This window comes from Lepisosteus oculatus, chromosome 28, assembly GCF_040954835.1.
Source record: "Lepisosteus oculatus isolate fLepOcu1 chromosome 28, fLepOcu1.hap2, whole genome shotgun sequence".
NCBI classification, from domain to species: Eukaryota; Metazoa; Chordata; class Actinopteri; order Semionotiformes; family Lepisosteidae; genus Lepisosteus; species Lepisosteus oculatus.
The window spans coordinates 384,588-411,428 of NC_090723.1; the positions used below are offsets into that span (position 1 = coordinate 384,588).

The following is a 26,841-nucleotide window of genomic DNA, read 5'->3' on the forward strand; positions in this document are numbered from 1 at the left end:
AGATCGTAAACTATCCAGCGTTCAGAGCTGTTTTGTAATGATCCAAAACCATCGGCCATAGATCACGTAACCTAAGCTGTTTCTGGTATATATTCTATTATACAGTAAGTATAGGTTTATGCCTTCTTTTCATATTTTTACACATAATTGAAGATTTATTACTTCATATTTCACGCACGGACGTGACGTGGAGACGTTCATAGTTTTCTGGACCACTGATCCGTGTCGCTCCTGGAACACGCTGCTCCTGCGCCTTTAAGAGCAGCCGGGCGCTCCGCCGCTCCAGGAATCCGCTTTCCGGGATTTCGCTCTCGCCTCGCACAGCGGTCAACTTCTGGGGGAGCGGAGGGCTCAGTCGTCTTCACGCCACACTGTTGTCTGGAGCTGCGAGGCTTTGCGGAGGGTCGGTGTCTTTCTCTTTTGTTGCAAGACTTTGCTGCTGCTTCTTCACCGTTGCTTTTTCACATACAACAGCTCGTTCGCTGACGCGGGCCAACAGAAAAAAAACGCATCTTTGCTTTTGCTTGACAGCTGCGTGTTCTCGTTACCCATCCGAAGATGTCTGGGGAAGAAGCACCTGCACAGCAGCAGACGCCCGAAGAACAAAAGCAAGACGCCCAGCAGAACGAGGAGGCGAAGCAGGAGCAGTCCAAGCCCGCAGCAGAGGCACCGGCGGAGAAGGAGGTCGAGGAAGAAGTTTTCACGTACCGGTCCCTAGTGCTGTCCGGCTATGGAGGCTACGATAAAGTCAAACTGCAAGTGAAAAAGGGGATGCCGAGCCCCAAAACCGGGGAGGTGGTGGTGCGGGTGAAAGCCTGCGGCTTGAATTTCGCCGACTTGCTGGGCAGGCAGGGTCTGTACGACCGGCTGCCGTCGCCGCCCGTCACCCCCGGGATGGAGTGCTCGGGGCTGGTGGAGGCGGTGGGCGAGGACGTCACGGACAGGAAAGTAAGTTTGCTCGCCGGCTGTCTTGTCCAAGGAGCGCAGTCGGGGCTCGTCGCGGTCTGCGCGGTCCGCTGGCTCGGGCGATGCCGGGGTGAGCTCCCCTCAGCAGCGTCTCTGATTTTATCAATCCTGCACGGAGCCAAACTTCTAGTTTGCTTCGCCAAGGATGGACGCAGGACACATTAGCAGTCGTTTTGTGTAAAAAAAAAAGTTTGAAATGACAGTTCACGTATTTATTTGTATTTCATTTCTCCGTTTTTTTTTGTAAGTGCCCAGTTCATGTTGGGGATGCTTTAAAAAGCAATACACAGCTGCACAATGTATCGCTATTATTTTAATCTCTGGATTAAAATGGGTTAGCGGCGGATGCAGGATCTCCCTCGTTTCATTCATAAACGCCGATCCTGGAGAACGACTGCCGTGATAAATGAGGCTTTAATTGCTTAATTAAACCGTATCAATGAGTCTAGAAGCCACCGCCCATGGTCTGTGTCGAGCACAACAGCGTGAGGCGCTCTGCGCATGTCTGGCTGCCGCTCCAGCCCTGGGCACCGAACCCGGCCCGAGACGGAGGTGCGGTCGAGTGCCGGTCTCCTTTCGGGCGACAGCTGGGGGGAACCGGAGACACGGGGTCCAGCTGTGGGTCGATAACGCACTACGATGCACACCGGCAGCGCGCCCTGGAGCGACTGATGGGGAGGGCGAGGCGCGGCAGCCTGGGCACGCTCGCCCACTCCGAGCTCTTGTTTAAATCAGCCTCTCAAACTGTAAATGGCACCATCTCTTCTCGCTGCTAATGAGCAGCTGTTGGACGGTGTACTAGGGCTTAGTATCAGCCCAGTAAATGTTGCCTTCTGGGCTTCATGTACGTGGATGTAGCCAACACGAAGCGAACCGTGGTCGAGTTAATTGATTTCTGCAGGTGAACAGACGTGTGAGCTCTGCAGTCGGACTTGTTGCCATAGCGCCTGATGAGCCGGGCGGCTTGATGGGCTGTGATTGATGGCGTTTTGTCTGTTCGCTGTTTTTTGTGCGTGTCGGCTGTGGAAGGCGGCGTGGGTTAGGAAAGCGTTCTGCCTTTTCAGAAACGCCTTGACGTCGATCACAGAACTGTACCGGGCGTCTTGAAACCTTTTTATTGTAATTGATGACTCACCCCATAGCGCAGCCGACACCCCTCTCCAGTTTGGTCAGGCTGTCTCGGAAGGACCGGGCCGCTGTTTCCAGCTGACAGTGCTAATGGCCGCGGCCGCCGTGCGCGCAGCCCCACCCGACACCGAGAGGTGTGTACGGGCTGGACTGCGGTCGCTACACCGCTACCACCATTCCTCTGTCACAAACCACTCGTCTTCAGAAATTGAATACTTCTCTGATGAACTACATTTCCGTTTGTAAGCATGATTGTGTGGGGGGAAAAATGCGTTTTAATCTTACATGATGTCATAAACCTTCAGAATATAAACGGCCTGATTTAGATGTCCTGTTGTGTATCCCCCCCACTGGAGCTTTCTGGCAACAGGATGAAATGTAGACAAACACTGAGCAACAGTTTTCTGGCTGAACTGACTTTCACTGCCCTGGGCTCAGCTCCTGGTGTGATCCCCAGGGCGGCTCCACCCCCCCTCCTGCCCCAGGGTGGGTCCAGCAGGGGCCGCCGCGGTGCTCCTGGACAAACCGCCCCCACACCAGGCCTGCTCTCCCTGTGGACCCAGCTGTGTATTGCATTGAAATTGTGCACTGCTCAGCATCTAAATACACCCTTTAGAGATGGATCCGAAAACATCTCCTTGAAATTTTAACATTTATCTCCATATAATCAATTGGGTTGAATCATGATCTGAAATGTGTTTTGCTAATCCCTTTATTAGCAAAGAATTCTCCAGTGATGTGGTAACTGCTGTCTGTTAATGGCCAGTTGTTGCTGTTCAGTTGGGATGTGTAAACCTGTATTCACATCAGCTGCACAAAGCCTTCAGTACAGTGGTTTCCATAACGGTCTGTAGACATGGTGAGCAGGTAATTACATGAGCCACAGCATGTACGGGTGTTCTGCCGAGGTACAAGTTAATTTCTCTTTAACAAGTGCTTGAGTTTAAACAGGGTGCACATGGCTTTTTACTTCAGTGTTCAGTTTGCAACTGGTGCACTTGAAACTGCAGATGAAACTGTGACCCTGCCAGGTGTCTTGCTTTCTAATCCTAGGTGAGCATTGAGTTCAACGGGATACATGAGTAAGTTATTGCTGGATCTGTTCCAGGTGTTCATTCTATGAAGAGATTTAGGAACAAAAACACCTGACAGGTTGACCAACTCTTCTGCTTCCTGCATTCTTCAGAAGGGCCACAGGTAACAAGTGACCTTTCAATCCTCCAAGCTCAGATAGTTCTAGTCCCCTGTGTCCGTCCAGTGCAGTGGCAGTGCTGTGCAGTGGGCTTGAGCACCCTAGAGCCCCCTGGGAGAAGACAGCTTGAACCTGCAGTCAGCCCTGACCCCAAGTCGAGTCAGGATCCTGCAGCTGTGAGGGAGTAGTGCCAACCACCATGCCCACATGCCACCACGTCTGTTAGCGAAGGGGGTTTAATCTGTGCAGCATTGTCTCTGGATAACGTGCCGTAACATTCTAGGACTGAAGAGGGTTAGAGGATTGCTTGGCATCCCAAGTTTGAAGGGTTTAATTGTTAGACATCGCAGTGTTTCACAGATCAGGCGTAATTTGGTTAATTAGCTGTTTATTCAAGATCCTAATTTGCATTTGCAAATTGGGCAAAATGGTAGAGAGTAGGAACATACTTAAGTGCAGGAAGAAAACCATTCTCGATGTGGCAATGCTGCTTGCGACACCCCTGGAACCCAGACTGTATGATCTTGATCAGTGATGTTTACCACTGGAAGCGATTTGCTATGCCAAGTTTGCTGCCAAACAGTGTTTTTAACTTGGCAATAAAAAAAATTTGCTGCCCGTCTGATAGCTGAGGTTAGTAACTAGAGGTATATAGAACCGTCATAACCAAAAGGTTTCAAAACTGAGCAAGTTTAAAAACCATGATTCTGACATGAGAAGAACAAAGCTGCTCTCTCCAGCTCAGACTCTCTCCGTATGCTTTCAATTAGCTCTCTGTCCCACATTGTCATCCTGGTATTTCCTTTCGCAAAGCCTGCAATGTGATGTTTTAAAGAGAACGCATTCCTGGTGTTATTTCTGCTTTTCCGTTTTAAAACCTCTCCTAGAAAAAGGATGAAGTGGGTCAGCCTGCTGTGGCATGGAAGTATGTGTGCCTGATATTGGAATCAAAGGGTTTGGTGAAGCTATAGAGCCTTTCTATTGTTTTGACTGGGGAAAGTAATCGTTGGCCATAACTTCTTAAGCTGTAAGACTGCCTTGTGTAGTGAGCAACCTGCCGCAGACTTACTGGAATTAATTCTGATGGCAGAGCTGTCATGAAGGCGGCACAGTTCAGCCCGGAGTGTTTTGCCATGTTCTATTTTTGTTCATGCGAATCAAGTGTTCGTCTGGTTTCCGAAGTCGTGTGCAAGATTTTTCATTATCCTATCTTGGTCGTTCTAATAGTAGTTGCATGATTGTCCTCCAAGGATGTGTTTTGGTGGGCAGATAGAGGGGTGTGATGACTCAGTCTAGACATTGGTTATCCTTGGAGATTCGGGTTTTTCTCTCCAAGACAAGGCTTCACTCTCTGAACCAAAGAACAGAGAGTGACATTTCCCCAGCATGAACAGCATTTTAAAACCTTCCCTGGGATGAACTGTGTAAGTTCTTAGTGTACAGGATAATAAAACCCGAGAAAAGTGTGAAATTAAATTGCAGACAGTAGCTTGGCCTCTGTTGATCGCTGCAAATGGCTCGGAATGGACCTTTTTTATTTCCAGGCACAAATGTGGGTCTGTCAGTCCATTTCAGTAATGCACTTTATTCCCACAGTCAGCCTAATTGATCTTTATACCCAATTAAATATTGAAGGAAATGGGAAAACACCATGTCATGATATTTAATGATCCAGAGAGTGCACTAATTGGAATGGATTGAAAGGGCTTCATTAATCCTACCCTGGCATGAGCAACGTCTCAGACAGGATTTCATTTTTTGTGTTTTAAGGACTTTTTTTTTTATTGCTTACCATAGTGTACTCAGTGATGGATGCTGCGAGAGTAAATGTCCTAGTAAGGATGAGGAGCAAGAAAAAAACTTTGGGTGTTGGAAGTGAGCTATCTAGAAAACAGGAAGAGGTTTATAATATCCCACCAAGGCTTTTTCCGGCAACACCTCCCTCTTCCTGAAGTGGCCAGGAAATTTATCCATTGGCTTTCCGTCGGGATGGTTTTGCAGCTGGAGGTCTCGTTTCCAACGGGCCGCGTCCTGTCTGCACGCGGCTTTCCCTGGGTGTGCCGAATGAAATCGATAGCTTTTGGAGCTGGAGGGAATGTTTCCCTGTGTTGGAAAGGATTTAAGCTCTCCAAACATGCATCCCAAAACTGTTTGTTTTTTAGGTTGACCTTTAGTGGCAGTTTTTAAAATTCTTTGTTCTTAAATGGATACTCGCTGGTTTCGGATGGTTGTGGTCTGGTAACTGTTTCACTACCATCTCATTGAGCAGGGGTCAGTGTTCAGATCTGTGAGGCTGGGCATTGACCCAGGAGATTTTAGTCAACAAAGTGCCGTAGTGTGGAGTAATGCGCTAGTAATGTAACTTATCACCAAACTCAATTGAACCTAATTAAAAAGCTGTGCGTTTGTGTAAGATATTACTCTTCTCTCATGGAGTTATTGTCATTAGGCAGTGCCTTACTGTTAGTCACCGCAGGCATTCTGCTGGCCTTATCATATTGTAAGGAGCTTTATTGCTTTTAATCTAGTTTCCTCAAATATTAGTCTCATCTCTGTAGAAGACGGTAAGGAATGGTTTAGCCCTGCTGTCTATTTGGAGCAGGTCTCAGCTGACCTCCTCCTTTTATTATTGGACATGGTGCTTCTACCAAGACCTTGCACCACGCGCCGAGATTGCCCACTTCCTGCTCGGCAGATGTCAACCCTCTTCCTGTCTGTCCTTGTGCAACTCTGTTTTATTGCTCAGTTTATTCGGGGGGGTAGTAATTTTGGAGGAATTGTATAATTCCAGATTGGTATTTGTGAAGCATCATGGTTGCCTGTTGAATGGACACTGAATTGCATCTCAACTGTAATGGAACTGCAGTGCAACTTGCATGGGATGTCTGCAGAGCAGTGACCGAATGCAATCCAGCTCCGGGCAGGAACTCGTGCCCTGAATGTGGAGGTGGAGTTTGAATGGCTTGTGTTCCAGATGTATTCCCTGGTGGTGGCACAGGTGCCTCCTGCTCTTGTATGGCTGTCACTCTTGTAGCCTCTCGGTGTGACCGAGGTGCTGTGGAGGCCCGTGGGAAGTCAGTAATCCGGTACACTGCCTCTTCCTCCTCTCCCCACAGGTTGGCGACAAGGTCATCGTGCTGAGCAGGTCCGGCATGTGGCAGGAAGTGGTTGCCGTGGCCGCCAGTCACACCTTCCTCATGCCCGAGGGCATGACCTTTGAGGAGGCTGCAGCCATCCCGGTGAATTACATCACCGCCTACATGATGCTGTTCGACTTCGGCAACCTGAGGCCCAATCAGAGCGTCCTCATCCACATGGCGGCAGGTAACCTGCAGAAAACACGTTCGTGCAACACGGTCTTGGAGGAGGAGGGGCTGGGCCATCGTGTGTTCATCTTTGTTTTTGAGGGGGCCACTTTTGTACTGATCCAGGCTCCCTGGAAGACAGTTGTGATCTGCACAAGTTCAATTTAAAGCTCTTTGCATGTGTGAATAGATCTAATTCTTGATGCATTTTTCCAGATTAATCTTCCATGTTTTATTGTTTAGTGGGATATGCTCATTTTTCAGAAAATTAGAGGAACCTCTGATAGTTCAATAATTATATATGGATGTTGTCATCCACAATTCTCATTCATCATACGGAAAATTCAGAATCCCTCTGTTCTCTATTCATCAGCAGGTAAAAGCCAGTTGTCCAAATACCAGCTGTAGTTCCAGAAAAACCTGGTAGAAGATCTTTAGAGTTGAAGGGGGAATGTTGGACCTTGTGTGAGGAGTGCAGTTACTTCTGGAGTATTAAAGGCTTCTTATTAATTAAGCAGAAATACTGTTGCTGTCCACTTGAAAACTCATGCCAAGATAGTTAATAGTGATGTAATGTTTTAGTTCTAAAAATTCCCATCAGAATGATTTCCAACATAAATTAAAAATGTCAGCTGCTTTTCTGAAAGTCCTCCTGCTGTAATGGTGGCCATAAGGCCTTTGTTGCAGGAGGTAATTTGGTGGTTGTGCTGTCCTGAAAGTTGTCAAAGCCATTGAATATGAAATTCAGATTTTTTTAAATCAAATCCAAGGTTTTCTGGTTCTTGAGCTTTCCTGCTTGTGACCTTTAGGTTGTTGGGGCAGATGATTCAATCAGCAGTCTTGCTATGCGAGTCCACATCCTGTTTTTCACCAGGCGTAAACCTTAAACAGCTGTTTGAATCCTCTTTGCACTGCTGCAGTGCTGAGTGCGAGTGGAGCAGACCAGCCTGCTGTGGCTGAGGAAGCTGAGCAAGGAAAGTGAGGGAGAAGGTTGCTCTGGTCGGGGGCAGCAGGGATGTAGTGTGAATGAGGTCAGCGGGTGAGTGCCGGCGGCTGACCCGTGTTCCGCTATTCCAGCAGCTCTTGATGTGGTGTTTTACTGGGTGGCCCTCATGTGGGCAGAGGCTTGCTTGCCCGTCGTTGGCATGTGGGAGGTTGGGTTAGGTGACTGTATGCTTCACTACTAAACGTTTAAAGCCACGCTGAACATTCTTTGCTTTTAAAGCTGTAGGTTTTTAGATTTGCTTTAGGTTCTATTAATAAACAGCGGATCACAAAAGCTTCCTGTCGGGCTCGATCTTCAGCTTGCAGCACGGCTGTGCTGCTTGCTTTTCTCAGCTCGAGGCGTCGTGCTGGCTGTTGTGCTGCTCGGAGTGAAGACCAGGCTGTGGCGCACGCCTGTCACTGGTCCCACTTCCCTTTCACTGCAGAGTAGAAAATCACATTTTTGTATTTTAATTCTGCCTTTATACAGGTTTTATAAACGTCTTTAAATCTCCAGCTTCTTAAAAACAATGCAAGGTTCTAGTTTGTCCACTTAATCAAATAAGGTCACCTGTATTGTAACAGTAGAAATGCTAACGGCTTTTACTTGTGCTCCAAAGCCTTTATATCTAGAAGTTACCCAGCCATTTTTTTTCCATACTCTATAAGAGACTTCAAGGCAGTAATGATGGCAACAGTCAGACTGGTCTATATCCTTTTATTCTGTGATCAAAAATGACAAGTGACTGCCGTACTTTTCAAGTGAAAATCCACCCTGTATCTGATGCATTTTGCATATTTTCAGCAAGGCTTTAATTTGTTCCGTAAGCCATTTACTGAGCGGTTCTAGGGAGGGTAGAGCTTGATCAAGCCAAGACCAGGCTCCCTGGGTGCAGTGTTTCTTTGTGATGCAGTCCACTTAACAATCAAACCAGTTGGATGACCCTGTCAGGGCTCAAGTCCTTGTTCATGTGGGGTGAAACATTAGCTGGATGTATCAGACGAAGGAAACAAGTGCAACTTGGGACTGGAGTGTAATTGGTACAGAAGTGCCTTGTATGAAGATGTGCATCACCTGACTGCACCAGGGTTCCTGAGCCGTCACCCAGCTCTCCGCTCTTGATGATAACGGCCTGTTCACACATCAGCACTCAGCTGCTGTTTACATAGCAACTAATGGGCAAGGTGTGCATCACTGATCTTTCTGAAGAGCTGTACTGCACCGAGAGAAATACCAGCTGGGTTTCTGCTCATGTAGTATTTCTTAATATTGCATTTTAGAAAGTCCCCTCGAAGGTTGAATATCTTTTTTCCTGTCTCATGTTCCAGCACTTCAGGTGGGGTGTTGTGTAGCTCTGCTGCACCCTTAAGTGAAAATACTTGGTGCTGTTGCTCCAATAGTTACATCAGACAGAAATATCTATGTATACTACAAAATGAATAATTGGAATCTGTAAGTCACTTTGGATTAATGCCACTGCCCAATGTATAGTTAGGCGTTAACAAGCTTTCCACATCTGTGCTCATTGACATTTTATGACTGCTGTAGAAAATGACATCTCTGCTGGTCTCTAGTTTGATACACCCTATTTGTTTCAAAGGTATGCAGCAGGTGTACATAATGCACCACTGTAGAAGAGCATATCTTCAGTGTTCAGACTCTTGCACAATTTTCACATGTATTACTCTAAAGATACCTTGATATACTGTAGCAATTTATATACACAAGCTACTCCAGACATCTAAAGCAAAGCCAATCATTATATGGAAGAAAAATGGGAAAAGTCCTGATTGCATTAATACTCAAGCCCTTTGTTGTGGCAGACCTCAAAGATAAACCATGGAAACTAAAGATCTTTCAACACAACCCATAGATTAAGTTGTAGAAAGGCACAGATCAGGAATTTGGTATAAATTATTTTTTCAAGCAGGCCTTGAATATCCCTTTGCGTATGAAGTGGATGGTATATCATACAACACTGCCAAGATCTGACTGTCCCTTCAAACTGAGCTGCTAGGCAAGAAGGAAACTAGGTAGAGGGTGCAAGTGACATGAGGCGGTAGTTAAAGTATTTCAGTTACTAAGATGAGAGAGAATGTTGGGCTCTGACCTGTGTGGCACAGTGGCAGGAAGGAAACCATTATCAAAACTAATTCTGCACAACAAAACCTGTAGGTAATGCTGCAAGCATGTCCAACTTGAAGCATTTGTCTAAAGCCGTGGTTCTTAACCTTTATCAACTGGGCCGCCACCATGGCTAAAAGCAAGTCTCGTGGGCCGCATATATTAATCACTACCAGGCCTGTCTTATCTGTGTGCATAATGGCTATTATATTACTATTGATATAAATATAGATAGCAAAGGAACAGGTTTATTCCATGCTGGGGAAAAAAGGGCTTTGAATGAAGTTATTCTTTATAACCGGTGCAGAGAAGAGGCTTGTGTTGAGCTTTTCTATATTTATAGTTCCAACAACACATTTAAATGGAGGAAGAACATGTGCTGCAGCTCTCTAGCACATTAGGAGATTTCTGACCAACTTGCAGTTTGTCGCTTAGTTTGTGGCTTTCTTGCGAGCTGCAGGCTCTCGTGGGGATTGGACAGGCCGGGTCCTCTCCAATACTCCTGCCAGGATGTCCATGCGGCCCCTCCCACTGCGGGGCTGGAGCAGCACGCGAGCGCGAGCTGGGCGCCCCGCCCTGCCTGCGGCCTCAGCTTGCCGAGCTCCAGTGACCCTGAGCTCCAGCGCTTCCCCCAGCTGGGGCTCGGCAAACTCCTTCTGGCTGCTGACTCGCTGCAAAATCACTGGTGATAAGAGCGTGTGACTGTTATTGCCAAATTGTCACAAGTTAAGATAATGGAGGAAAAAGTCTGCTTTAAGAAACGTTTCTTTGAAATGCACATTATCAAAATATATCAGCCTCATTTTGAAAATGAGTTGTGCACTGGTCATGTGTGCCTGTGTGAAGGCCCATACCTGAGCTCATCCTGGTTTCTGTGTTAAGCGCACTAGAGGGTGTGATTCTCTCTGGGACGGTCTGCCAGTATATCGCAGGCATTACCCCCCCAGCAGTGCTTGTCCCTACGTTGATACAGCTGTGGTCAAGGACTTTGCTCCAGGTACAACGGCACTGTTCACAGCTGGGACTCGAACCCACAACCCGCCAGTCATGAGTCGGAAGGCCCAGCCGCTCTCCTGTGTGCTGTAGCTCTGCGTTTTCACGGCCCTGCTGTTTGCTGAAGATGTGGAAACGAAGCCGCGGTCCTGATCGCTTGCTTCATCTCCCGGTGTGGTTTGGCGCAGGGACCTGCTGGGGTTGTGGGCGCGGGTTCCTGTAGCAACTCCTGTCCTGGTGCCGAGTTCTCGTTAATGGCCCGTCAGGTCCTGTGTTTCCAGCCTTGCGGCTCCGAGAACAAGCAGATGGGACTTCTGGGAGTAGCCGTGGCTCCGTAGCCAGTCGGCACTTTTCCATTCCCAGGGTGGGATTAACAGGCACTTGTTCAGTTTTGCCACCTGCTCGGTGACAGCTGCTCGCTGGGAGGGTTTAAAATCGGCCTGAAGCCCCCGGGAGCCGCGTAGCGCAGGCCTCCACTGTGGCAGAGGATTGTTAAACATTAAACTTCATTCTTCTGTTTTGCTCGGCAATAGCTCAAGAATTTCTAGAAATCTATGGATGTAAGTCTGAAGGTTCCCATTGTGTTCCAATGAGCACAATTGGGAAAACCTTGGTATTTGGCGCCTTCTTCCACTTTGAGTGTCTTCAGATCTAGAGGGTGCTCTAGTGTAGAAGACTGGGCTTCCTGAATCGACTCTCCGTTGCGGCTCTTTCTCACCTCTGACTGACCAGCTGGTCCAGAAGAGTCCTTCAGGCTCTGAAGCTCGTGATTTCTTTTCAGAGCAGGAAGGAAGGTCTTATTAATCCAGATATTATGAAATCTGTGGTTGATTTGATGCAAACTGTTTTTTTTAAATGTCAGATGACTGTTTATAATCTTATTTTAGGAGGTAGTTTGTGATAGTTGTAGCCCTTGTTGGATTTTAAAAAATTTGCTATGGAAATTTGTTTACAAAAACCCTAATTGTACTTGTAGTCCAGTTATGACCAGCTTTTTCAAAGTACCAGTAGACAGCTTTATTAATTGTACTAAAATGGCTTGGTATAGAATATTTGCAAGAAATACAGATTATCATTAGTATAAAGCCTGCTAACCAAGGTAAGATAAATGAGTTTCTTCAGGATTGGTGAAAACCTAAAGAAGGTCTCAAATTGCTGATGAGTTCTATTTTATCAAGTTTTCTCAGGTACAGTACGTGTTGGAAATAAGTTTGTTCCGTTATGTACCCACACAGATATCAAGATTCAGAAAGGTCATTGATTGGTTCATCAGGCCCGTTACAGCGTGGTAGCTAATCAGTCCAAGATCTCATCCAGCTGTTTCTTGAAAGAAAGGGTTGTAGCTTTAGCAACATGGCTGGGTGTTTTCATGTGGCTTTTTTTTCACCACAGTACTAATTAGCTATTTTTCTGGAGATGCTAATAAGGCAACTTTTCTTTCTATCCAAATCTTCAATTATGCTTTGAACTGCAAGACTCACGCTTTGCTGATGCGTTTCAAAATGCCGACCTTGGAATCGGTTGCCTTTTCAGATATCGGCTCTTTGAGTCCTTAAAATAGTAAACCGGTCCAGCTGAAGCCAATTAAAAATCAGGGTGTTTCGGGTGAAATGAACACAAATGAGTCCTGTATTTTGACTCCCTGAGGCTGTGTTGACTTTAAAGATGTGTAGAAATATTCATATTGCTAGTATAGAATTTAAATGTTCTTGCACAGGAATCTGTTTCACTTTGATCCAGATTGAGAGCTGTGAAATGTGGGACTGTGGATTTCTTGCTGTAACTAGCAATGTGGAGCCCTACTGATGACTGACTTAGCCCATGAGCTGCTGATTGTTGTATTGGGTGTAATTCTCTCAGCTGTCCTATTTGTTTTTGTTCTTTGTTCTGACGGTGCATTTTGCAGTTTTATGCATATCCTGGCAGAAATGGCCTCCTTGGAGTGGTTGTCACTTTTCAAAACAGATATGTTCCAGGCATTTTTCTGGATTTACGGCCCATCCCTCCTGCTGTGGTCACGTGCGTGGAGCAAGTCTCCAGAGTGAAGTGAGCTCATGCGTCAGGGTGGAGATGAGCTAGAGCCTCGTGCAGCCCAGTCTGGTCTCCCAGCTGTGGGAATGCACTTCGGCAATCTGAGACGTCAAGAGGGGTGCGAGAGCAGTGCCCTGTTTTTTTAAAACAAGAAAACGTGGCCTAGCTGCAGCCTTGATGAGTGATGGGTAAAGAGTGGGAGCTGAGGACAGGACGTCACTCCTCCTCTGCTACAGTAATAAATGTTTCAGAGACCCTCCCACTGCTTCGCTACATCTCGTGCAGAACAATGCCGTATTGTCCACTTCTTTCCTTCCCACCCCCTTGGACAAGAGTCACATCTGTATCCTCAGCTGCTTGTTCAGTCCTGAAACGCTGCCCGTGCTCGGTGCTCTTCCAATTTTTTTTGGAAAGTGGGGAAAAAAGTGATAGTTGGAATATGTTTGCGCATAACCCCCCCACACCACTCCTAAATCTTCCTCTAACCTTTCCCTGAACCCGCTGTGTGCTGAAAGCTTGGGCTCTGCCAGGCTGGCCTCCCCTCTCTAGCTGACGAGTGAGCTCTGTAGGCGTTTGTGAACGAGATCGGGCCAGAGCTGATGCGATGAGCAGGGTGCGAGATGTTGGGAGAATTCACTTCGAGCCGGTGGCACAGAGTGAGATTCCCTTGCCATAATATGGAGAAGGAAGTTATGATCTGTTGGGATTCCTTATGAGAACCATAAAACAAGCTGCCTGCTTGATGGCGCTGTTTGAGTGAGTCGAGTCCTGACTGACAGTTCGTTGCTGCTTTTGCAAACAAACTCTATAGTGACTGGATCTAATTTGCCTAAAGGAGGACTAATTTTCCAAGAAGGCAGCTTTGGGAGATTTAACAACTTAGCAAATTGTATAAATGATATGCATGAAAAGATACAAAACCACCAGCAGTGTTGGAGCCCAGGAATCTGAGTTATTATGTGTTCAGTCACTGGTAATGAAACAATTCCACAGCATGTGGAATGCAGGATGTTGCTGATTTGGTGTACAGTGAGATTCATCACTGTCGTCAGGCTCCACTCCCCCAGAAGACATGAGGGCTTTCATACAGGCGTACCACTTCAGAGTCGAGCATCTTCCCCAGAAGTGTAGCATGTGATTAACAGTCACTTAATGCCACCACCCGTCTCCCAGTTCTTAATCGCCACAGCACTGCCACCTTCACACCTGCAGTGACAAAGACTGGCTGTGCGGGGTGTCCCTGCAGTGTGCTGGTGTTAAGCCCCTGCTTGTTTCTTAACAGAATCTCCCAGATGCAAACTGCACCATAGTTTGCAATTACACCTCCCATGGGCATCTGGCAAACTACAGGGGGCCCCCAGGAAACCCCCTGCTCCTCAAGCATGCACAGCCCCAGCAGGGTGTGGCCAGTGGTGTAGCGTCATGAAGAATGCTGACCACAGGTGAAATCTGTAGGACCCAAGTGGCCCACTTGGTAGGGACTGCTGGGAAGCCCCAGTTTGACTCATGTCTTGCTTCAGTTGGAACTGCTAACGTGAGGTGTTTGTGAAATTCAGTGCCGTGTTGCTAGAAAGTGAAGTCAATCTGAGCTTATTAGCAAAGCTAGTAAAGGGACCTTCCTGACGGCACCTCTAGCCCTCCAAGTGTTGGAGGACCTTGGTGTGACTCTGGGTTTCTCATTTCCACACTGAAGCAAACTTGAACATGTCTTCAGCCTTGAAGCTGATAAACCAGGAGAAAGGTCAAACAGAAGCACACCACACGATTTACCAGATGTACCAGCTTCTCTTTCCGAATCGTGTCTGATGCTACTGTTGTGCTGATTATTGCATTGGCCTGCCATACACCTCTTCTGGTTTCTCACCAGGATGGACGGGGCGCAGTATCGTTTTTCCTGTAAACCAGTTTGCACTGACTAGCATTTAGGAGTAGCATTTAATTCAATCTAATTCCCAAAGAGACAAAGGTATCCTGGATGGAGGATGTAGTTTCTCCCTGGTGTGTAAGGGTCTCCTTGCCTCAGGAAGCCCTAACAGCTCTGCACCAGAGGACCTCAGGCAGCAGTCCAGAAGTAGCACAGTTAGTCTTTGTGCTCCTGATCTCCTAGCTGTGGAATGTGCTTGTGAATCTGTAGCTGGGGAGTGGGTTTTTGTCTGAAGCACATCCTGGGAGTCCACTTCACGAATGTGCTCAATACAACAGGTAAAGAATTAGCACCTTTCAACCTCATCAGGTAGGTAGAGCCCTTCCTTCTGTCCGTGATGTCTCCTTTTAAAACTGAAGAGCTTGTTGCGCATATGACTACTAAATGCAAGAAAGGCCACAGGCCAACTTGGCCAAGTTATAAAGCTGAACCTGGACAAAACTGAAAAGTCACCACTGCAGATCTAAGCTTTCAAAACCTTAAGATACAGTATTTGACAAGTTGTTTGTGGAAGGAAAAGGTAAAAAAAAAAAGATACTTCGGGTTTTCATCATGAGAGAGCTCGGTAGAAAACGATTTGACATCCGCTAATTTCCTCCAGTTAAATTAGATTAAATCAATGCGAGGCCGAATTAAATCGGACCACAATTTAGTTAGCAAGAGGCAAATGTTTGAGGAGGTAAGAAGTTCCTCCCGACAGCAGAGTGTTTGATTGTCTCTCTGAGCAGATGCAGCGATGGGTTAATTGAATACGAAGAGCTTGTTTTTGTACGCATGCTGACGCGGACCTGGGCAGTGTTACATTTTCCACTTGGCCTCTGAAGCACGAGGCCCCTTTGGCAGCTTCGATTTAAGGTCTCATGATATTTGCTTTCCCGCGTTGCAGGATCAAGGAGAAGAGATGGAGTCAGGATTTCTCCAGAACAGCTATACTATTCCAAGTTGTGTATCGCGTTGCTCTGTAAGATGATAAAAATGAAAAAAATCAGACTACTCCACCGATTCAGCACGTTTGCAAGCTAGTATCTTTTTAACCCCAGTATGTCATCCAGCTGCTCTCCCAAGGAGATCCCATGGATCTGCAGGTACATGCAGTAGATGCTCAACACTGCTTGTAAAGACTCGCCTCCTGTTTCTGGTCCTGAGTGAATTTCCTGTAAATGTGCTTCAGCGCTTGGGCTCTGGATGAGGTCCCTCTGCGGGTCTTTCAGGATGCCAGCATTGTCCTTGTTTGTCCTGGTTTTAAATGTGTGCATCGTTGGCCCAAGCTTTCTCCACTGCCTCTTGACCTCTGGATGGTTCTCTAGAAATGCTCTAAGCCTGTGGTTCAACATGGAGGCCTTGTGCTCTCCACTTCTGTGGCCCACTTTCCAACAGTGGATATTGAAGGAGCAGGTCACGTTAAGGGTTTTATGAGTGATGTGGTGCCTGAATTAATTGAGAATGTAAGAGGGAAAGCAATAGTTGGAGTTCTGAGAGGTTTTGTGGTCCTGTAAATTGTCAGTGTTTAAGAAGGTAGTAAAACGGAAATAAAAGTGTCTCCTGTGAATTATGCGATTGTGAATGTGATCTTGATTTGCTCGGGGGCAGCAGCGATGTGCAGTGTTGGGTGTGTGATGAAGGCAGGGTTTTTTGTTCAGGGCTTGAAATGAGAAGCCATCTTATTGAATTTCCTTTTTGTGTTCCAAATCTAAACTGATGACCAATGCAGGACATGTTTGTCTGTAGCCCTAACACAAATTGAGTGATCTTGCACAAAGCCTGTTGCTCAGAGCACAGGCTTAGCTCCACAGCTCTTGCTGAGTCAAGATGGTAGCAATTATGTGGACAGGTGCTGCTGGGGTTGGCTGGGCTTGAGGTCCAGCCAGGTCTTCCTTGACCAGCCAAGCAGCAGCTCCTGGCGCTTGGCAGGCGTGCATGAGCGGTGTTGCTAACCGATGCCAGTCGGCAAGCGCCCTGCTGTCCTCTGGCCTGGTGCTTGGAGCTCATGAATCTGTGCGCTCACTGTGACTCAACCACCAGCTCTCGCAGACTTACCTGACGCGATTCCATACAGCAGAGCGAGCAGGTAACTGTTACTTCCAGACTGCGTGTTCCCAGACCGTTCAAGTGCCTTCATTGTGGTCAGCCTCCTTAATTCATCTGCACTTCCCCAGTTCTAGCAACGTAACGCAGGGAGCAAACCAAACAGCTATCGGCCATTGTCTGTGACCTTCATGTGAGTTTATGGAAATGAGGACCATGGACCCACACCTGCTGGGTCTCCTGTATGGTATTGGGATTCTAGCGAATAACCTCGATCTCACGATCTATTGTGACAGTTCCTTGCCTCAGTTAAAGAAATAGGCACTCAGATGGTCTTCAATCTTTAGACCAATTTTCAAATTGTAGGTACTCCAGGAAAAGCATGTGGAAAAGATGCTCGGTGTGAGTCCTCAGACTGGGGTGTTGCAGTTAGTGGGCTGTAACAAGACCACTGCTTTTCCAAGATCATATCGATCTGCCTCATGGTATCATTGGTAAGTGCAGTTGAAACATGATACAAAATAGGAGGATTAGCAAAAGACCTTTTCTTCCTCTACACAATGTGGGGAAGTAAGCTTGGGGTAAGTGTTAACAATAGGGGGCGTCTGGGAGCTGGGGACCAGCTGCCCAGCTGTGCTGGAGCCTGCAGTAGACCGCTGGACGAGATCCTTGGATGAACTAGCTAAGCGCAACAAATGAGCTACATGGGGAATGGCCTCCCCTTGCCTGTGGCCTTTCTTGCAGTGCTGTTGGTGCTGGAAAAGAAATCAAGACTCTTATTTTAAGTCTGCGAGAACATGGCAGATGACATTTAGTGTTTCTGACTGATTTGATACTTGAATTGAGCGTGTTGCTGCCTCCTCATAACCTGCTGACGTGTGGAAGAGCTGAATGGAGTGTTACCATGGCAACGGTATGTACACAGCTCTCTTCCATTTTTGGCCCTCTTTTAATTTAAAGACTGTTGAAGGACAGAGCGATTATTGCTAACAGAAGGGCAGAATGACTCAACCTGGACTCTGGCAAACCGTTTGAAGCACCTGACCTGAAACTAGAGGAATGGTTCTTGTTTGATCTTTTTCGGAGGTTATGGAGGATGTCGGCAGGGGCCAAGGGAAGGGGGTGAAGATGTTTGGTCTCGACTTGCTGCCTATTTTGGTGTGCAGGGGAGATATAAACACTTGGGAGACTGGGCGGGAGGGGGCAGGTGATGTTGCCCAAGCAAACTCAAGTTTTACATTGAAAACTTTTATCCTGTTAAGTTTGGATTAGTGTAACACTTTTGTTGAAAGAAAAAAGCTTATCGTAAGCTGTAGGCTGCTTCAACTGTCAAACTAGCAGTTTGATATTTATTGCTAGCACTTAGAGATGGATTCTGACTGGCAGCCAAGAGTGAGCTCCAGCTCCGTTGCTATAACAGGCTGGGTATGCAGGGCTGTATTCTAGCCCTTTGGTATTGGTCAAGGATTACTGTGCGACAGTCATGTAGAACAGGGCTCATGGCCAGAGTTGCTCGTGTCCTGGTATTTGTCTGCGAAACTGTTTTTTCTGTGTTGGAAAAAACAGAGAAAGTGAGTACTCTCCAAATTAGGCAAATTAAAGTGGAGAAATTATACTTCCTTTCATGGCAGCCACTATAAGACAATTAGAACGTAGACCCCTGTAACATTTGCACCTTGTCTTTTACATTCACCATGTACTGGTTCCGAGTTTTAAAACTGTTTTAATTCCATTTTTAGAAGATGTCCACCTGTGTTCTGGGATTATATGACTGTACTCCCTTTTAAAAACTTCACTTTCCCAGTGGTGTTTCTGCACTTGAATGTCTATAAAGTGGAAAAGACATTTCGGAACTTAAATAACCAACCTTTTCCCCTGTGATATGCAGTCAGGCTCGGGTCGGCTCCCCACATGGCCTTTCTCCATTTCAGTACGCATCAACGCTTCTCATGATGTCCATGGCCTCGCTATAGCAATCCCTTGATTTAGCTCCCCACCCCCAGACTCCAATATTTGTATTTGATCAAAGTGACATTTTACCAAATTGATGAAAATTAAAGGAACGATGTTTTGATTTTTAAGCAGCTGAACTGCTCCCTGGGACCCATCCTGACCGTGTGCGTTGTTCGGGGGGAGAGAGAAAATTGAAATGTATCAAATCAGCAGTTTTCTTTGGCCTTGGTTTCCATGGAAACCTCCCTGCTCCTTCTGAAGCGCAGACAGGTCAGCCCCAGCAAGGGGAACTGCACCTTCACAGACTGCTTTTTTGCATATTTAATTTTTTTCATTTGAGGTTTTCCACTTTTTTTTTTACAGTGTTTTTTCCAGCTCTGCTCCATGCTGAGGACACTGCCTCTGACCGCCTCGTGCTCAGTATCGTAGTTGCACAACAGCAGGAGTGGAGGCCGTTTGGATCCTCTGCCTCATTGGGTGGCTGGAGGAGACGGTCAGACAAATTGAGTTTCTAGCACTTTAAGAAAAGTCAGGATGCTGGGTAGCCTGTTCCAGACTGCAGTTATGACTGTGCTCACTTCTGTTGGAGGCCAGGCAGCCTGGTTAACGAGGCCTTGCTGCCATTCGTCTCCATCAGTCTGCCCCAACCAGTGCTCTGCCTTGTGCCCAGGGGCTGCTGTCAGTGTAGCATCTAGAATGGTCCACTGGAGGACCACAGTCAGGTTTGAAACAGTATGTGGGATTTTCTTTCCACATCTCCTGGTAGTTGGAATTCCTTTGTTGCCATAGGTGTATAAACTATTGTATTCATTTTCCTTTATTACAAAACTCCACTTAGTTCCCCCCCCCCCCCCCCCCCATCAGATACAGGATCCATGAGCGCTCTTGTACATGAGTAATCAGGGGCATTGTCCCCTTTGAGTCTCATGACCATGGAGTTCTGGTGTGGTGACTGCCCCTGTCCTGCAAATGTTAACCTGAGTTCTGAGTTCTGGACTATTTACTCTTCAGATCCTGTAAATAGCTGGGTACCCCAGTGTCCTGGCTGAGTAAACCCAGGGTGGAGTAAATCTGGTCTGGCCAGAGTTTGCCTTTATTCGGTTGAAGCATCTGAACTCTTCTTCCCTAATCCGTTGTGTAGCAGAGCAGCGGGTGCAGAATGGCTGCACTTCCTTCATGGAGGAAGTGGGTCCATTTTGTAAAGCATAGTGGTGTTCTTTAGGCTAAAAGGTGTAATTATGATTAACCAAGTCAAAACACCTTTCTTCCAGTCTTAATGTTTAACCGTCTTGCTGTTCGATAGCTTTCTGGTCAACTTGTAGGATTTTGGCTAAAGGATTTTTTTTTTCCCCCCGACCAGAAGCCTTTTAGTATGGGATGTTTGTGGCCAAACTTCATTCTTTTGTAGCTCTGCGACTTTCCGAGTGTTTGTTGTTGGGATGGACTGCTAGCCAGTAAGCTTTTTTCAGTCCATTTTTAGCTTGGCATCTTCCCGACTTAAGTTGGGGACTAGACTGTTAAGCTCACCCAGAAGCTCACTCCTGCTGCATTGATGTGCATCTGGTGCCTAGTCTGTCATCAGTGTTTTGCACCTCATTACTACTGTAGATTTTCAGCAAACGTGAAGGAGTGCATAGGTCGTAGACTTTTGATCCAGCAGGATCAATTAGTCACTCTGCTGGTAACTTCTTGTTGCACATGATCTAAATGAGGACACATGATGAGCAAGAAGTTGAAGGTTTATAGGAAAGTCTCCAGTGGCCTGTGGATACTAATATTGCTTCTTGGCAGTGAGAGCTGACAGGCTAATCTTTCAACTTTCCTTCTCATAGGTCAAGTCTTGTAGTACAGTGATCACAGACCATCAAAGCACTGTTGAGCCCTTTGAAATGTTATCTTGGTTTGGGCTGAATTGTCATTCACTTAAATGAATCATTTTGAAGTTCTTGGGCAGTGGAGTTGTCTAAAGTAACTTGTGCCTGAACAAGAAGTGTTTTATGTAAGTCGCCCAACTCTTAGCTGTGTTGTGGTGAGACCTGTGAAGGGGAAATTGCCAGCTTTCTTCACAGGTCAACAGGAAACGACTGAAAAGGTTCTTAGAGAGGAGGTACTTTAGTTTGACTCATTTCCCTTCCTGTTTTGACCAAGGTGGTGTTTTCTTTTTTTCCCTCAAGCCTGCCTGTCAGACTTTCAGGACAGTTTTATTTTCCCTCCCCTTAGGTGGAGTGGGTGTTGCTGCTACCCAGCTGTGCAAAACGGTGAAGGATGTGACCATCTTCGGGACCTCCTCAGCCAGCAAGCACGAGGCCATCAGCGCCATGGGCGTCACCCATCCCATCGACTACCGCACCCGTGACTACGTGGACGAGATCCGCAAAATCAGCCCCAAAGGTTCAGGTTCTGACTGTTTCATTCCGATGCTGGCGTGATGCCAACCTCCAGGATACCTGGTCTCTTCCTGTTTCATACCAGCCTGGTTTTTGACAGTTCGGTTTCCAGCTCTTCTCAGACATGCAGAGGCATGAGGAGCAGCACAGGAGTCTGGTCACTACATTCCACAGTGGGATGATGGAAGCTGTGGAAGTTTGGCATTGGCTGCTTATCTTATAATAGCATTGTGAGCCATGCCTCTTGAGTTTAATGTAGGTTGGCCACTCCAATCTAGCTTTGACAAGTAAGGTTGGGTGGTACAGAAGAGACACTTGAGGCAGTGGTCTCTAACTTGGTCCTAGCGCTTCAAGTGTTGGTCTCCTTTACTAATTCTGACTTCTGGTAATTTTGGTTCTGTTCAGCAGTCAAGAGTTGAGTTGGATCATCTTTCCATTTTAATTCCTCCGGGCTATGGGTTATAGACAATCTCTCTATCCCAACATGCTGTAATCTCTTTGGGGAAACATTAAACTAGTATTGAAATATGATTCCCCTCTTAATGGAGAAAAGTTATACATCTTTTAAAAGAAATAGCCAACCTGTGCAAGTAAGATGAGCTGAATTCTATTGGCTTTTATTAATGTTCCCACAAAAATGCCTTGTGCCCCCTTGAATGATTCATCCACCTCCCACCCAACTTGTCCCACTCTGACTGTCTGACATGATCAAGCTAATTGTTATAATATCTTTTGCTTCATTCAAGATTGCCCAAAGACTCAACGATAAAAGCATTAAATCAAAAACATTCTAAATTTTGAGCCATTCAAATTATCTCTAGTTCACCTAAAAAAGCCAAAGAGCAACCCATTTGTATGTTGGAGATCAGAAATTGCAAGTCTTTGTGAATGTCAGAAATGCATGAAAATGGTTTATCTGGAGATGTGTATTAATGCTGTTTAAATAATTTTTCCCAGGTTGAACTTTGTTTACAATTTTCTAGTTGTAAACTCATTCTAATGGACATATATTCTGAATGCCTTGCCAAGGAGGGGGGGAATGAAACTGCAATTGAATAAGCTTTGGTTTAGTGTCAGTCTTTGAGATTACCACTGTCCATCTAGCTGTTCCGTTAAATATTTAAGGTGTGAAAGAGCGTGCTGTAGTCCTCCTGGCTCAGGCAGTGGGGTAATCTGGCTGCTCTGGTGCCCCGTCAAGAGCTTGTGTCCTCTCTGGCTCTGCAGGACTGGACATTGTCCTCGACCCCTTGGGAGGCTCGGACACCCACAAAGCCTTCAACCTCCTACGACCGATGGGCAAGCTCATCACCTATGGTAAGAGGCGCTGGGGCAATGCTGATCGATACCGGTACAGGAACTGTGACTAGCCAGTGCCATGGGGAAACTGATGCAGATGGACTACGGAGGATCTTTGGAATGAGTCATTTGTGATGAATATCTGGTGAATTCTAATTGTTTTATTTTAAAAGCAATGATGCAGTTTTGTTTTTGAGTGGACTTTCTACCAACTCCTCTGCTCACTATTATATTGTGAGGTTCGATTCTAGAAGGGATTTCTCATGCTGGAGTTCATTGACCTTTTAAATACTCTTGGCACTGAATCATCTGTAACAAGATTGACACAGTTCAACTCATTCTTTGTAGCAAGTGAATGAAACAGACTGTGCAGATGTATGCGCGTTTGACTCTCCTGTTGAGTGTTATAGCATTTGTGGATCTCAAACTGGTCTCTGTTTTTCTGGTGTGAGTATGGATGCAGAATAGAGGCGTATTCCAGAGCAGTTCTGGAGACCAGACCTCTGTACCATTATAGGGTTTTGATCGGGAAGATGTCTGTGGTGGTGAGGAGCACCAGAAACCACAGCAGGTCTCATCGCTGTGACAGTCTGAGGCAGAAAAGTGGGTAGCAGAGGCATGCATGACAAATGCTTGCTGTCCAAGGTTGAAAATATTGACCCCCCCACCCCAGCAAATGACTCTACGTGCTTGTCAGACTCCTATCAGAAATATGCATGCACTAACAATTGGTGTTTTATACCCGTGAATGGAATGCATCTCAGCGTAACATACTTGCCCCTCTCTGGGGCTTCCAACAGTGTAAGATCCCTTTGTCTGAAGGCCACAGGGGCAGCAGTGTTCATCTGCGGAGGAGAAAGAAAAGGAGCTCAACTGTGACTCAAGACCTCGTCTCCCACACTTCGCATAAAGAGGGGATTGAGATGAGTGCAGCTCTTAAAGAGTCCTCAGAGGGGGGCAGAGACAATGATGTCTCTTCTGAGGTTACAGTGCTCAATTTTTCACAGCTGACAGCTTTTTTTTCGGCTAAAGCAGATAGCTATGAAATTAATCCATGATGGTCGTATTAATTAACCTCTCCTAATCCTTCCTGCCGCACAAGTTTTTCCAAAGCTGATTTGATTATGCCCTTCATTCCAGTCACCCCCCATTTCTTCCACCAAATAAAGGACTTGTAATTCTCATGTTCACAAGTCCAAATAAGGCTCAGCAGACCTGGTTCACTTGTATCTAGATCTTGAGCTTTTTGACAGGCTATTCCAGTCTTCTACATCTCTGCTGCTTTGTGTTGGAGGGCGGAGAATCTGCTTTCTTCAGTCTGTCTCCTAGTTCCATGTTCTTAAAGGAGCCATATTGAAGCACTAGGATGGAAGCTGTCCTGGATTCTCCAAGGACTTGCTACATTAAAACATGTAGCCTTGACCGCTACAATGGAGGCTAAATATCAGAGTGCTGACATCTGCACAGCAGCTTGACCTTGGAGACTCATTCTTTTTGACGTTCAGAAGTGGTGGGAAAAGGGAACCATTCTCCTCCGTTTAGGTTGTTCTAAAAAAGTTACTATGAGTGCGGTTTTGGAGCCACAGTGTGTTTTGTCGATGCAGACGATTTTCTGGAGATATGAACTGTTTTTCCTCTCCAATGCTAGGGGCTGCCAATGTGTTGACTGGCCAGAGAAAGAACCTGATCGCCTTGGCTAAGACCTGGTACAACCAATTCAGCATCAACGCCATGAGCCTGATGCATGCCAACAAGGCCGTGTGCGGCTACAACCTGGGCTACCTGGACAGCGAGTTTGAGATGATCACAGACGTGGTGGCCAAGCTGCTGGACCTGTTCAAGCAGGGCAAGATCAAGCCCAAGGTGGACAGCACCTGGCACTTCGAGCAGGTGAGGGGTTGGCAGGGCTCTTGCTGGAAAGATAGCCACACAGCTCAGATCCAGGGTTACTGAAGCCTGTAGCAGTTTTTCAGGGCTTTGCAACTTCTATTAACTAGCACACTCTAAAAACAAAGATCTTAATATGCATAATCTTACTGAAAGGTGAAATTAAATTATCAATATCAGGAAGAATATTTACCATTGCGCAGAAATTGATACTGCAGGGATGTGGGAGGATGGAGGTCACCACCTTCTCTGCCTGCCTTTTGTTTCTAGCGATGGGGATTCCAGACTGGTTCATAATTCAACATAATTGATGACGGATTCTCATTGATATTAATAACCTAAGCAAGAGGCTTTCTCAGATGACAGCAGGGAAGAAAAGCGGAGTAAAACATTAATGAAACATGGCAGTATAAACTGTTGGAAAAGTTCTAACCATTCGAACCTCCCAGAAACTCTAGACCCTGGGTGCAAGTCTTCACTGATAAAAACACTAAATGCTAAATTGTAGGATGGCTCAGGAAACTGCACTACCTTTTCTCAAAGAAGTTTATAAATTAATTAGTTCAGGCTTTGTAATGGTCTAATACCCGTGAATCACATTGCTGAGTGCTCTCATTGATTCCAGTCAAGCAAGTAACTGGTCTAAACCCAGAACCAATTGACCTTGCGTTTCAGTCAATTTATTAACCGAATGGTTGGTAACGTTTAATATTCTTTACAGCATAGTGGATGTACAGTTGCAACCAATCACTGTAAAAACGAAACTAAAAATGCGGAACACTGTTATAAGATGTCGATGTTCCCAAGAGTAATTTTAATAGCCATAAGGTAAACCTCAGCATAGCCCAGGATGGGGAGTACCAGCACAAACCAATGTAAACTTGAGCTTGAGGTTTACCTTTTGAAAGTCAAAGTACTATCCAGCCAGATGCCTTGATATTTATAAACTGACTTGTTCCAGCTTTACCTAATCAGGATTTTTACTTAAGAGAGCAGTCGGAGGTATTTAAACAGTATATTTTTTGGTTCACAGAGCATGTTTAATTTTTAGAACTGCATTTTATTTAAGCTGCAGTGTTCAATATCGGCAGATGCATGACTTCTTACCTGTAATAAGGTCACCTAGTATTTCTAGGCAACTGTATAGAATGGAATTGGAAAATGTAGGTCTTGCTCAACTGTTGCAAGGTCTTTGAACAAACAGTAATGAATACATGTCACAGGGTATGATATATTTAGAATATCTGAAGATGTTTGATATTTGGATTAACCAGTGCTTTTCCTAATATCTGTGATCTAGAAATCATACTATAGTTAAACTAGACTATCCATGATCTTAAAATAAGATTGGAAAATGCTGTAGAAGTAGCAAAGGTTTAAGCAAAATTTAAGATAGCTGGCAGATCTACATTAAGTAACTTCAGCATTGCAGGTACTGAAAAATATCAAGTGAGTAATCTTGCAGAGGTGACCTATGGAAAAACTTGGGAAAAATATCAGGTATCCAGCTAGTTATGGTGTCCAACTGATCTTATTCTAAAATCAGGCCTCAACTGTTATACAATTTAGCATATCAAGCACTATTGCATCTCCATGTGCGCGCAGATGTTTCTGCTCTGAAATCAGTCCAAAGAGACTCTGGTATGTTTTGTCAGATTTGAAATGTTCAATGGAAATGTTCAGATTCTCTGGGTCCTTATAACCAACAGCTGGCTCATCTTCAGATCATTTAGCTACTAGCAACCAAACAGGCTAGTGTGGGTAAAATGAGTTTGTTTGCTTTGAGCACAAACAGTGGTACCTGATGGCTAATCTAATCCAGCACCTAGTGTGAATGGGGTGCAGATGTATTAGGGAATAAATGAACAATTCCACTAAAAAATGAATCTGCTCCTTTTAAGTTTGCAGGATCAATGGTTTGGTGTGATTCTTATACCAGTTCTAACTGTAGCTCATCTACTTCTGTCTGTATTCCACATGTTAAATAAGTACATTTTAAAGTTTATTTTATAAGGACTATTATGGGGATGTGGGAAGTGCCCAGTTCTGATGGATCACAAGAATTAGAATCAAAGCTCTCCACTTTGACCAGCATCAGTGGTACACATGACCTTTTTCTTGTTGCCATGGAGACCTCGCAGCCTACCTGCCTGGCTTAGTCAGAGAAGGCTTGTTTATTCTGCTAATGGAACGAGCAGTGTTTGCAGCCCTAACCCTCCTGGTAGAAGGGGGGTGGGGAGAGGATAGACAATCCTGCCTCGGCTTCCTCTTGCGTTCGGAGACCAGTACCAATCTTTCCTCATCAGTACACAATTCCCTGCTTTTCCAACTGGAGCACTGCTGTTGCTGAACCTATTGAAGTGTACCTGAAGCAGGCAGTTGGGGTTTGCAAAACCTATAGTTGTATTTCACGTCTTGTGAATTAGTATTTTTTTGCTGTCTTGATAGTTTGTGTGCGTATGTGTGTAAAGAATGTGGGATTTTTTTTAGCTCTGGAAAGAGGTTATTGAATGCATGAAGGAGTTGGACTTCATTCTGGAAAATCTAGTCGCAGGTTTTCCTGCACAAGCATAAGGTTACAATTATGCCTGTGGTCATTTGTATTATGGCTAATAGACTTTTTAAAACAGGATTTAGAGTTTTAT

General features: G+C 45.7%; 1 protein-coding gene across 1 annotated transcript in view; it reads left to right on the top strand.

Moving 5' to 3' along the window:
• Positions 1-259: 259 nt before the first annotated feature.
• The window catches only part of vat1 (vesicle amine transport 1), a 37,197-nt gene continuing 10,615 nt past the window's right edge, over positions 260-26,841 (top strand). Inside the window, exons 1-6 of the mRNA XM_006638087.3 lie at positions 260-403; positions 532-948; positions 6,403-6,610; positions 20,847-21,017; positions 22,238-22,327; positions 23,958-24,199. Coding sequence (XP_006638150.1) covers positions 559-948; positions 6,403-6,610; positions 20,847-21,017; positions 22,238-22,327; positions 23,958-24,199 — 1,101 coding nt within the window. The 5' untranslated portion in view covers positions 260-403; positions 532-558. The remainder of the gene's footprint in view (positions 404-531; positions 949-6,402; positions 6,611-20,846; positions 21,018-22,237; positions 22,328-23,957; positions 24,200-26,841) is intronic.